This window comes from Lampetra fluviatilis, chromosome 30 (assembly GCF_964198595.1).
Source record: "Lampetra fluviatilis chromosome 30, kcLamFluv1.1, whole genome shotgun sequence".
Lineage (NCBI taxonomy): Eukaryota > Metazoa > Chordata > Hyperoartia > Petromyzontiformes > Petromyzontidae > Lampetra > Lampetra fluviatilis.
In genome coordinates, this window is record NC_136304.1 from 2061286 (window position 1) to 2074561 (window position 13276).

At 50.3% G+C, this 13276-nt stretch overlaps 1 protein-coding gene across 1 annotated transcript in view; it reads left to right on the forward strand.

Annotated features, from left to right (window-relative positions):
- Positions 1–12644, forward strand: part of LOC144943123 (uncharacterized) — a 34127-nt gene extending 21483 nt beyond the window's left edge. The window contains exon 5 of the mRNA XM_078870322.1: positions 4077–12644. Coding sequence (XP_078726448.1) covers positions 4077–4596 — 520 coding nt within the window. The 3' untranslated portion in view covers positions 4597–12644. The remainder of the gene's footprint in view (positions 1–4076) is intronic.
- The last annotated feature ends 632 nt before the right edge of the window (positions 12645–13276 follow it).

The following is a 13276-nucleotide window of genomic DNA, read 5'->3' on the forward strand; positions in this document are numbered from 1 at the left end:
CACGTAGATAGAATAAAATGTAATTTTATTATAATTTTTCTATCTACGGGCCTTCACTGAAGGACCCAAATAATGTGAATTCCTGCAGTCACGAAAGCTTTAAGTCAAGATTTAGTCTAATCTTATTGACGAATATTATTTGTCCTGCTCGGGCAACAGTAGAGATTAATTATTGAACATTTCTTGAATTGCCATCTCTTTCTCGGGGGAGTGAGATTGGAGTTTAAATTGAGGGCCCTTATTGAGCGGCCAGAATGGGACCCATGAGGGCTGTTTATTAGGGGGTGCGCGGCATGCGGCTCGATTTCTCCATCGAAATGTTGTGGGTTGCAGCTGCTATCTGCCCTCTGCCCCCAGTGTTCTGCTTTTATATGAGAAAAGTAACCTGATTGTTTAATCCCATTAAAGGTACAGTCGTTTAGAGTCGCCTGTTTCCTCAATCGTAGGACGAGCCAATTGGAATGAAGCAAGTATGAACTCAGGAAGGTATCAACACTTTTGTATGAAACGATATAGTCTACATGAGGTTATACTTGGTTGTGCATTGAATCATAGGGTTTGCAAGGGCGAACTGGGAAACACAAACTTTAATTGCACAAAAATAGACAGGAAGGGGCAAGGAAAAACAGTGCAAAATCGATTTGTGCGAAACTAAATTCCGGCAGTTCCGGAAAGAGCAGCACGGTAGGCTACGTACGGTACGAAACAAGTTCAATATAGATATGTAAATATAGTTACGTTGCTGAAACAGTTTTATTGCAATTGCAGATCGGTTTACACAAAATAAATGGTGCGGACCGCCACGTTAGATCTGATAAGCAAGCTTTAAACTAAGTGAACATTTATAATATGAGTACCAAAAGGAATGTGTATCCCTTTTTCGCGATGGAGTGTGTCGATTGGCACTGGGTCTGAGTTTTGGTTGAAATGAGTTAAAGCACTCGTGCTTGGAGGCAGAGCAGTGGTGCAGTGGTGCAGTGATCAGCGCAATACGCTATGAACCCGGCGACCCGAGTTTGATTGCTGGCCACAATTATAACATCATTGCCCAGTGTGCACCGACCATCTGGAACTCTCCCCCACTGCACGTATGGAGCATCCAAGCACCTCGAAGGTTCGCCTGTGCAGGCCTCGTCCAGGGCCCATTCAGGCCCTCACCCGTCCAGGGCCCTTCCAGGACTTCACCCGCGCTGTAAAAAATAAGCTCTTAAAATAACACAATAGTTACATTGTACGGAATGGCATTATCGGTATACTTGCCAATGAGAAGGAAACGTTAAGACTGCTCATTTTGTTGTTATTTTATCTGAATGGACCGTAGTGTTCCATCATCGCTATTTATACGCCTTCGAAGATGTGAAAGCGGCTATGAATTTTGGATTTTTCATCCATTCCGAGCCCGTCACGGCTGTTGATTCACAGCGCTGCCCAAAGCGGTCGCACAGTCACCGCTGCTGTTCTCGACGCGCCGTCAAATCCCACGCGAAGTGTTGAGACGAGTTACTTGGGTTGCGAAACACGTGAGCTCACGCCGCGCGATAGATACACAAAGCCTCGTTTTAACAGTCAGCCCATTGGTCAAAAGCGTTATTTGGCGAATTCGCTACGACTGAACAAGACACTGTTAGTTATTTCACATTAGGGGGCTATTCTTTTCAGAAGGCTACATTTACGTGAAGCATCAATGTTGCCAAGTATGTCTACTTCTATTTTGAAGCCTCTCCTCACACCATCACCAGAACGTAGGTCTTGTGAAGCCACGATCTATCTCGTTCCTGTTCATGAAGTGTATGTATGCATGTTGAACTTATTTTGCACCGTACGTATCCAACCGCGCTAATCGGAGGTGCGGCGGAAGGACAACAAACTAAATCCAAAAAGCAGTTTTAAAGAAATTCGTTTAAAATTTATATTTAAAAAATGCACAGCTCCAATGGCTTCCTAATATCGGAAGGAAGAGCGTTCCAGACGGCCGCAGAAGCTCGCGATGTGGTGACCGTCTTTGTTCGATGGCCGGCCCAAAAAATATATCTGACAGCTCCTTATCTGCAGGAGTCATCCTCACTGTCAGCGCCCGAGTCTACTGTCCATTGTACGACCTCGTGATGTGTCCTGCCCATGCTCACTTATTTCCACTTTTTCAGTCATTCCACAGTAGTTCTTACGCGATCTGCTACGTTCTGAAATGATCCTGTTCAGAACATACCACGTTGTTTGCATTACCAATAGGTGGAGAGGTGGCACAGTGGTTAATGCACTGCTCGATGAACCCGTTGACCTGAATTATATTTTCGGCACGCGGCTAACATCAGTGGCGAGTGATATACGAACCGATCCTGGGCTTCCAGGCTTCACCGAGCCACACTCGTTAGAATATTCTTAGGTTTTTTCGGTAAAGTCACGTAGGTAAAACATCAAAATTAATGAAAATAAAATAAAATAAAAACAAAAATCACGACATCACTTGATGCAGCTAATCTGGCTGTGACGGTCCCACCTGATGACGGAGACTTGTGTTGCCTCCGAAACGTCGTGATTTTTGTTTTTATTTTATTTTATTTTCATTAATTTTGATGTTTTACCTACGTGACTTTACCGAAAAACCTAAGAATATGATTCCTTGCAGTCACGAAAGCTTCAAATCTAGAATTCGTTAGAATGGTGATGTATGTTTGAACAACTCACGTGACCAACACGGCATGGAAAATGCCTTGATTAAGCAGTGGATTGATAAAGGTTCTTGTGCAGACTAAAAGGAGAGATACGTCTAATCCTGATCTTCTTTGAAATGCATTTCCTATTGTTTGCTCTGAGTGAAACTTAAGCATATCACAAACCCCCTTTCATCTAACGATTAAGAAAATATTTTCAGAGGACACGGTCAGAGATATGGAACCTCAAAAAGTTGTTCTACCACGAGCAACTTCCCACTCGAAAGAACCTCTCTCACAACTCCTAACAGATTTTGATAAGAATAAACATTTTGATTACGAGTCCGAGTTATATTTACGGGGTCGCCTTTTGGCGTTCTCTGATCTAGCACTGGTGAGACAAGGCTGGAAAGAAGTCTGTCTCCGGTGTAGACCAATCAGTTTAAACTACAATTCACATATTAGAGCATTTTTGTTTGCATGTTTTGCCACAAGACTCGATGCGTTGAATGAAGTAGGTTTATATTTGATATTTGAACATCTTAACACCTGTTTCATTGCCAGAAAGGGTGAAGCCTATTCTTATTTTCTGAAACCGAGTTAATTTAAATCAATTCAACTCCGCCCGTAGTCTCACCTCCTCGTGCAAACGCAGCCGTGTAAGGAATCTCCGGCAGCAGAGTGGACACTCTGCCCTTGCGGTAGACGGCCACTGCTCGCTTGGCACTGAACGAAGAAGAAGTAATTTAAACCACGACTCCTAACTCGCATCCCAGTCATCCTCGCTACTGGTGACTTTTGGCTAACCATCGAAGAGAGACGGTCACCGCATCGGTTCGTATATCACTCGCCGCTGATGTTAGCCATGTGCCGAATATAGAATTCAGGTCAACGGGTTCGCAGTGCACTAACCACTGCGCAACCGCTCCACCTATTGGTTAAGTAAACAATGTGGTATTTTCTGAACAGGATAATTTCAGAACGTAGCAGATTTCGTAAGAACTACTGTGGAATGACTGAAAAAGTGGAAATAAGTGGGCATGGGCAGGACACATCACGAGGTCGTAGAATGGACAGTAGACTCGAGCGCTGACAGTGAGGATGACTACTGCAGATAAGGAGCTGTCAGATATGTTTTTGGCTGGCCATCGAACAAATACGGTCACCACATCGCGAGCTTTCAGATGCGCTTCTGCGGCCGTCTGGAACGCTCTTCCTTCAGTTATTTGGAAGCCACTGGGAGCTACCCACTTTAAAATCTAAATTGAAAACTCATTTCTTTAGAAGTGCTTTTTGTGCGTTAGTTTGTTGTCTTTCTCCCCGCACATCCGATTAGTACGGTTGGCCACTTACGGTGCGAAAAAAGTTCAACACACGTACACCTATATACATGCCCCCTCCGTCCCCCATCCCCTATCCCCGCAGCTTCGGAGCCACGGGCTCGAGTGACGACGACGACGATGACGACGACCGTGACGAGGAAGACACGGACTGCGACGTTGACGACGCAGAAGACGCCCGTGGCGGCGGCGGCGACACCGTGGGCCCGGCGGACGTCGCCGAAGGGGGCGGCCGCGCGGAGCCCGCCCTCACCGGCTCCACCGCCACGTCCTCCTCCATCTCCTCCTCCTCCTTCTTCTCGTCCTCTTCGTCGTCGTCGTCAGACGGACCCCGCGCCGGCGGCCTCGTGTGGCCCACGTACCGCCAGGGCTGCGGCGGGCGGCCCGGCGGGGGCCCTCCGGGGCCGTCCGGGCAGGGCCCGCAGGCGACGGCCGCGACCGCGGCCGCCACGGCGTCGGCGGCCGCGGCGGCGGCGGCGGCCGCGGCGGCGGCCGAGGGCTGCGTCCCCCAGGCTCAGATCTGCCGCATCAAAGCGTCGCACGCGCTCAAGAAGAAGATCCTGCGCTGCCGCTCGGGGTCACTGAAGCTCATGACCACGGTGTGAGAGTGACGGCGTGTGCGGAGCTCTCGGTCGCGGAGGTCGGCCTCACCGCCGAAAACCCGACGGCCCCGTGCACGGCTCTCGCCCGTCCAAGCGCCGTCCAGGCTCGCGCCTGCTTAGCCTGCGAGGTCAATTCGGAAACGGGCGTGTTCCCGGGGTGATTTGGCCACAAGTTCGAAACAGGTACCCGCGACGACCGGTATCTTAGGTTTAGCCAGGTCCGTCAGTCCAGGTCGGCGAGCCGAAATCTATTTCTGCACCCTTTGTGCCGCATTGTCGAGTTCGCCCCTCGCTATGATTTAGTTGCGTGCCACCTCCTCTGGTCTACACAGCGGCCCGGAAAATATTCAGTGAGAAATTAAACATGGCTTCCTCCCTTATTCCCTCCATCCCTCCCGTGTGAGCCTCATTTTCCTCCCAACTGCTTTGTCCTCTCTTGAGCCAGTTCCCCGTTGCCCTTACCATGATTTTTCTCGTCTCTGCCGCCTCTCCAGAGAGGCCCTTCTAAACCCCTGTCAATCCTTCCATCGTTTGCACGGCCAGCTTCCCATACCCTAGCTCTGGCCCGAACTCGTTCCTGTTTGTGGTCCAGCGGTAGATTCCCATTCTCAAACCGAGGCCCTTCGTAACGCCATCGTCTTCCCCATAGATTTGCTTCATTACAATGTTGTCCATTGTAAATCCCCATACTTTTTCTGCAGAGCCGGTTTTTCCTACCCTATCGTGAATGCTTAAATTATTATTTACGTGTTCATTATTTAAGCCCCTCTGATTATCACGGTTGGCTACATACGGTGTTGAAGAAGTTCAACATACATGCATACATTATTAATAATTATCTTCACATGTACCACCCCTCATGCGAACATTACCCACTCTCAATACCATCCTTATATCTGCATCTGCCTCCCTGTACCCTCACCCTAACCCTCGAAATCTTCTCCAGATGCAGTTCGTTCAACGCTATCTCCATCCCTTCTCACGTTCGATTATTTTCTCTTTAATCGCGGCCGCCCGTAATCCCACCCGAACCCTGCCGACAATCTTCAAGTTGCATCTCGCCACGGCTCTGAACTCCCAACCCTTGCCAACTCCATCCTTCTCGCCAGATCCATTTCCCTTCGACCCGCGCCCCGACCCCAAGCCTCGAGCCAGGGCCGAGTGTGGGAGCTGCCTCGAGAGAAGCAGGAATCTCTTTGTTTACGAGCAGAGCGGAGCGCCGGGGCAGCGGCGTGGAGGTGCAGGCACGGAGGGAGTCTCGTGGGAATCAGGAGGTGAAGGGGGTTACATTTTGCTCTCCGTGGTGATGAAAGTAAGGAGGCCAGGCAAAGAGAAAGAGGGGGGGGGGGGAGACAGAGAGCGTAATTTTACATCTGAGAACATCTCTCACACGTTAATTGCCTTGCTTTGCCATAACTCACGCACGCTCACCGCCCGCCTGTGAGTGATAGAGCAACATCATCTTTTGACGGAGCGGTTCGCGCTCGGTTCCGTGAACGCTCATTCAAATATAGAACGTCCATCCGCCACATCCCCCCCCTCCTCTCCCCACCACCACCCCCGCCCATGCTATAAAGCTTGCAAGCACTTTACACACATATACACGCTCTGGAAGTGAAGCTAAATAAATAAATTAGTGTGACCTTTCAGGGCGATGGAATGTGGACCTCCCCATTTTTCTCCAGCTCTGCGCAGATGTACCCCCAAAATCCCCTGGTGGATGTAGCACACGGTAAAGCAGAAACAGAAAAGGGAAATCTAAAATGACACGGACGGAGAGAAAATACACAGGAACCGATCTCTCTCTCTCTCTCTTTGGCCCATGACCCTGCGTTACTGCGACTGGCACGTGATTATACACACTCGGCCCTGGTGTGTGTGCGTGTGTGTGCGTGCGCGCCGTGAAAAACAAAAACGCGTTACGCTTCATGAGTTGTGACGGTCCTCGTATTGGGCGGCTCGGCGGATGAATGAGCGGCTCGCGGATCGGAAAGGTTGCGAGTTCAAATCCCGGCTTAAGGGTTCACTTGACCCATCATCGCACGGGCGGGAGGGTCCATAAAATACGGTAACACCTCGTGGGAAAGTCCACAGCGATTGCCCTCTGGATAGATTTTTCCCCGCCAAGGGACGGAGGAATTTCCACCACTGTCCCAGGGCTGGAAACGGGATATAACCACCGATGCGTCAATTCTCATCTTGAGCAAGAACTCACGTTGACTTCATCCGCTTTTGGCCACTGCCTTTGTGTTTTTGTTATTATTGAGACCGGCACCGTGGTGATGTCCACCGCGCCGGGCATACGTTGCTCCACGTAAACGCGCTTGCTGCGTTCCGTGAAATTGTGACGGCGGTGCTCGTGGGCTGCAAAAGCTCGTTGCATTGTTCGCGAGAGCGTGTGCGCGCTTCACGACGGACGGGTCTTGCAGTCGGAGGCTTTTTTGGCACTTAAATAACTAAATGATTGGTTTCCAGCCGCTGCCCGTGTCTGGCGATGTCGTAGCCACAGCGCGCGTGTGGTTGCCGCCAATCGCACGTTTTGCCGCGTGCTCGGCTTGACATGAATACGTGATTATTATAATTTTTTTTATTTTTGACTTAATTTATTTACAACAAAAATTAGGACAGATAAAACGCATGTTGGTGTAAACACCGTCTCGGGCAGTTGAAACCTGCCCCGGGTGGCTTGGCTTAGGAAAGAATGATTGCTGATGTGCCATTAGGATGTGTCAGCGCCTGGAAACGATTTGGAGATTCAGGTGGCAAGTGGCCATGGAGTCATCACGTTCAGTAGCCAAGGGTGCCCGCAGTGCTTTCCAGCTATCAAGTGTACAGGCGGTGCAACTGCACCGGGAGGGGGTGGGGAGGCAGGCTACGTCACTGCTTGCACCAGGGCCATGCTCACCACGCTACAGCGCTGTGCCTGACGATTATCATCACACTCACAGTGCTCGATGAAGCGTTTCTGTATGTCATCATGAATACACTCTTCCTTCCGATATTAGGAAGCCGCCGGAGCTATGCACTTTTAAATAATCTGCATTGAAAACTCATTTTTTTCTAACTACTTTGTGTGTTTAGATTGTTGTACTTCCGCCGCACCTCCGATTAGCACGCTTGGCTACGTACGGCGCGAAAGAAGTTCAACATGCATAGAAACCTGGGTTCGCGTGACACGCGTTATTGCCGTGGGCCGCGTTCGCACGCCGCTCCAATACCGCGTCTGCCATCGCCAGCGAGCAGCACACGAGAGGAGCGACTTCCGCGGGCCGGAACTCGGCGGCGACGTGGTGAGGGCACACGTCAACTGTGAGCAGCTGATCTGGTCAAGGAGCATCAACCATCGTCACGCGAGCCCCGGCGGTCATCCTCGCAGCAACAGCGGCTCTTGGCCGGCCATCGAACAAAGACGGTCGCCGCATCGCGCGCTTTCAGACGCGCTTCCGCGGCCGTCTGGAACGCTCTTCCTTCCGATATCAGGAAGCCATTGAGGCGATGCACTTTTAAATCATCGTCTAGATTGATAACTCATTTCTTTAGAACTGCTTTTTTTGCGTTTAGTTTGCCGTCCTTCCCCCTGCACCTCCGATTAGCGCGGTTGGCCACGTACGGTGGCGAATAAGTTCAACGTGTACACACACACACATCTTTGCAACCCGCTGCGGAGAATAGGAAACAAAGCAAACTCGCTCCAAACAGACGGATGCCGACGCTCTCGTGTATCGCCGGGGTACAGAAGCGTTGAGCTCGTAAGCGGCTGCGTGCCCCGGCCTCGCTGGACAGCGCCTGCGTCGCTTGGATGTGCGGGGAGGTTTTCATTCGGCGCATCCCTCCCGCGAGCGGCGAGCGGTGTGGGGGCGCCTCGCTCGGGAGACGGAGCAGACGTCCGCCGGTGGAGTGCAGCCACTGTGACCACCCCCCACCCCATCCCCTTTCGCGTGAGCGCAACGCAGCTGTCTGTCTCCGCCGGCTGCGTGACGGCTGCTGTTGGTGGTGGTGTTGGTGGTGTTGCGTTTGGGTGGGAATTCCGCTGCCCGCTTGCCACATTGTTTGTTGCTGCATTCGTTTCCACCCTCCGCTAATTACGCGCGTTTCCGTACGTTTACACTTAATTGCATGGATTTAAGTGTTTGTTTTAGTCCCATTGTGTGTGCTTGTTGGTCAACGGTATGCAGCAATGCTGTTGCTGATGCTGCACTTGCACAGTTTGTTTTGTACTGGGCCAGTGTTTTGTTTGTGTGTTTTGTCTGTTGAGTTTCCGTACCTGGGCAATGTGCTTATGACCTGTGCTGGTTTGGCAATGGAGGTTTTACTTAGTTGAGCGGCGTTCTCTTTTATATCTGCTGCCTAAACGCCGCATGGAAGCTGCCTGGTCTATCGCTCCATATGAAGCTCCGGGTCTTCTCGATCACAGTTATGCCCTTCCCTTTCTCTACGCTTGCGAAACGTGGAACCCTCTAAATGAACATCAGCGCCAGTTCAAACCAAAAAGGCTGGCCTGCCTATGATCCCTCCTAGGTTTAACAATACTGGATTTTACGAGGATTTCACAGATCTTTGAAAGGTTTCGACACAGTCCCATCAGTAAGCTCCCCTGGCAGGCGAGGCTGCGTTGGCAGTGTCATGTAACCCGCATGCTCAGCAAACGCATACCCAAGCACCTTCTGTTTGATTGGATGGAGGGGTGGGGGGGGGGTAAGTGGGCTCGGCATGAACTGGAGAAAAGATTGGCTGATGTGGTACATACTTCTCAATGGCTGATACCAGCGGTGCCAAGATCGGTCTCTTGGGGGAAGAGGCTCGTGAAGGATGCTTCTTGGAAGTTGGAGGCAGTCGCCCTCCAGCAACAACGGAGGGTGGATGAGCGACGCTTGCAACAACGAGCGGAGCGAGGAACACGTTGCGTCTAAGACCGCATGCCTGTCAACCCACCACGGTTTACTACCCCGTGTTCTTGTAGAGGGAAATTGAGTTTTCAGGTCCATACGGTGTACAGCCGTTTCAATAGGTCAATAAAAAATGGTCTATTTGTGTTTCTCCCTTGTGATGGGACTCTGTAGGATGAACGTTGAGATGTATGAGGGGCAAGGGGTGACCACTAAGGTCTGAATTGGTCTGTAATCAGGTAGCCACTGATAAGGGGTTGACAGGTATGAGACCGTGGTCCGTTCCGTGACCTAACAGCGATCTTTTGACACTTCACGTACCCTTCAAGTGCACCTAGCTTGGCACAAGTGCTGTGGTGATGCCACCACCACTTCGGGGCGAATGGCGGTTGCTGTTGCAGCAGTAGTAGTCGTAGTGTATGTTTTGGGGGAGAGGCGGCAAGGCGGTTAGTGATTGACGATACAAAGAAAAGTAATCCGGGTTTGATTCCTAGCCATAAACAACGATCGTTGGAAATTGGAATCTGTACCTGGTCACGACTTCTCCTCGGTCAACTCAGCCTAAAATGTACAGTATACCTTGTGGTGTGTGTGCGGCCCGGGGTGGTGTCGGCCACACCACCCTCTCGTGAACTGTGCTGGCCTTAATATGTGCTCGCTACCAGCACTTGCCTCAACAGTCTGTGAGGCTATATTGAGATCTTTATATTTGTTTGCACATGTGTACGTATTATGCGGTTAATATGTGTGTGTGAGAGCGAGAAATGCAGAGTGCTCATATTCCTGTTCGTCAGTGAAGGGTGCAGCAGTGAGCTGTTGATATAAAAATGAGCACACGTGCAGCAGATGTGTCAACACTGGTGCATGGGAGAGACAAAGGAAGGCCATGGGTGGGATAACGGTGCTAGCTCCTCTGCCAACGTCACGTGCCGTGCCAGATGAAACGGTTGCTTGCTAACAACCCGCGCCCTCCCGCAAGAATATTCAACTTTCTTTATTTTATGTTTAACAGGCAAGGCCCACTGAGTTGTATAACTCGTTCTCAGAAGCGACCTTGCCACAAATGATAGCTCAACGAAGTGGCTTATCATGTGGAAATTTATAGCAGCCAAATATTCTCAACGCATGTTGATTCTGTATGTGGAAGGAAAAACCGGAGGATTCGGAGAAAAAACCACGTGACCACAGGGAGAACATGCAAACTCCAAATATACAACAGGCGACAGGGTCGGGTTCGAACCCACGACCTCCTGTATACCGGGCGAGGTAGTTAACATCTCGCCACCGTGCCGCCGAATTTTGTATTCGTGCGAGCGTAAAAAAACTAAAAAAAATTACAACCTTGCAATCCTGAATCAGTGGCCAGGGTCTCGTGGGTATTTCAACTTGGATCACAACGCTAGCAGGCTGTTGTGGAGCTGCTTGCCTGCCTTCAACTTTCCTGGGTTCCGGCCACTGGCGCGCAATAGCGTAGCATGACCTTACTTTAAAGGGTGAAGTGGGGAGGGGGGACGGGAGAATATTTTAAAACTGTGTAAACGCGAAACACAACCAAGAACGACGATACGATCCGCAATTTTCCTACCGCGCACTCTGCTCCGGCTCTTCTTCGCCCTCGCTGCGGACACACGAGGAAGATTGCTGCGACGTCCGTCACATAATTGTAATGTCATCATTTAGAAGGGTTTGGTGGAGAGGTTGGTGGTGGTGGTGGGCGGGGGGGGGGAGTGCGGCTGAGTTGTCAGCCAGCAGGAGGGGGGTAGTGGGGATCTCAGCTCCCTCCTCAAGTCATCCCCCCCCGATCCCGACGCTACGGGGCTGCTGCTGCTGAGCGGCCTGCCGTACCACCCTGCTGGGTCGTGTCCTGTCCCGGTTGCGTTGGTCGCGCTCCGACCGTGTGCGTGGTTTTTGTTGTTGTTGTTGTTGTTGCGAAACGGCGCTCTCTGTGTGCGGAATCGCGAGTTGTTGTGCGGTCTCCCGCTGTCTGCGTGCTTCGCTCCCCACCCCCCCCCCCCACTAATTTGACTTAGAGGCTGCACTTGGCTCGCGAACAGACTGTTGCAAATTGGCGGAAAGTGGCGGAATGGAATGAATGGCCCACATGGCCCATATTTGCCCGACCCTTACCAAGTAGACCAATGGTGGGGCTGGCTGCTGTGTACGCGGGGCATGGATTTTAGCGGATTGGAATTGCATGGAACGGCATGAGATGCTGTCGTGACTCCAACTACGTGGACTCCATAGCTGTGTTTTATTGTCACGGGCAGTTTCTGGTGCCGAGTGCGAGTTTACTTTGATTTGTGGAGGTGCTTTAATGAAGACTCCAGATTCCGGTTGATTCCATTCCAGATTTTGAATACGTTTTTCACCACACGTGGTCGACAGTCCCAATCGAGATTTACATCGAATTTTAGCAGCGCCACAAGTAAATCTCCTGACTGAGTTATACAGGACTTGGCCAATATTTCAACCTTTTTAGTGGGCTATGCTGTCTCGCTGACCTGGAATCTGGTAATGCCACGGCCTTTTAAATAATTTTGTAAAAAAAAACATACAAAAATGTATGCATGATTACAAAGTGTACGAATTGCAGACACTTTTTTTCCATTTTTAATGTCGCTAATATTGGGTTCGGGAATATTTTTCAAATTTTCTTTGAGGCTAATATTTCCTTATGTCAACATAATGGCTACATCGTTCATCCGTGGTCTGCGTATTATATGCTCACGTCGCGCTGTGTGAATGTCACTTCCATATACGAATGTACCCCATTGCCACGCGGTGAGTTGCCACTGTTACAACGCTGTACATAGAGAAGCACATTTCACGTACGAGAATGTTGGTAACACCGTGGACGGAGGAGTTGCGCGATCGATGATCGATGGCGTATTTGACAGAAATGCTATGTTATACACGGTAGTTTTTAATCTTAATGGAATGGTCATAATGTCATGCTTGTCTGCGTCAATGGCGCGCGTGCTCATGTCGGTGGGATGCTTGTGTTTAAGGTTGGCGTATATGCAGTAGATTTCTAAATGACTGTGTATTCATTTACCCATGTATTTCTTTTTCTTTGTGAAGAGTCATAGCCATTAAAATGTGCAACGAAAATCTCCCTGGCTTAGGAATTGGCCGAGAGATTTCAAATAAAAAAGAGAGATCGTCTTTGTGTGATTTTGTGATTGTGTGTGTGTGTGCGCGCGTGTGTTTCAATTATATGATTGTGCCATTCTGTTGAGTGTATAGGGCTAGCTTGTGGGGAGCGGTTAGCGCTGCGCTGCACTATGAACCCGGACAGCCTAGCTCGATTTCCGCTCACGGTCAACACCAGTGACTATTATCTGAACTGGTTCTGGGCTTCCCCTAGGTTGACTCAACCTCAAATGAGTACGGTACCTAAACATCGCCACTGTGGAGACAAAGTCGGCCGGGCGTGGTGCTGGCCACCCACCCACTCGTGTGTCGTGCCGGCCTTCATAGGTGCACGCGAACAGCACTTGTCCTAAAAGTCTGTTAAAGGCTATAAGGTGGATCTTTGTCTTTGTGTGTCGTTGTGTTCGTACGCACACACAATCAATACCATGCCCAGCTACGGAGATATGCATTTGCTTTTTTTTTTAAACGTGAACCCACCTGGCTAGATATTCTGGTCGTGGTCGTACACGCGCTCAGATTTGAAACCCACTCGGTGTCTGCCCTCTCTGAGGGTCGCAACCCCGCAAATGTGTGCGTGCGCATCGGCCATGAAATATTCACCCAATGCTTGATGGAACAAACATAGGTTGCTCCTTCAAGCA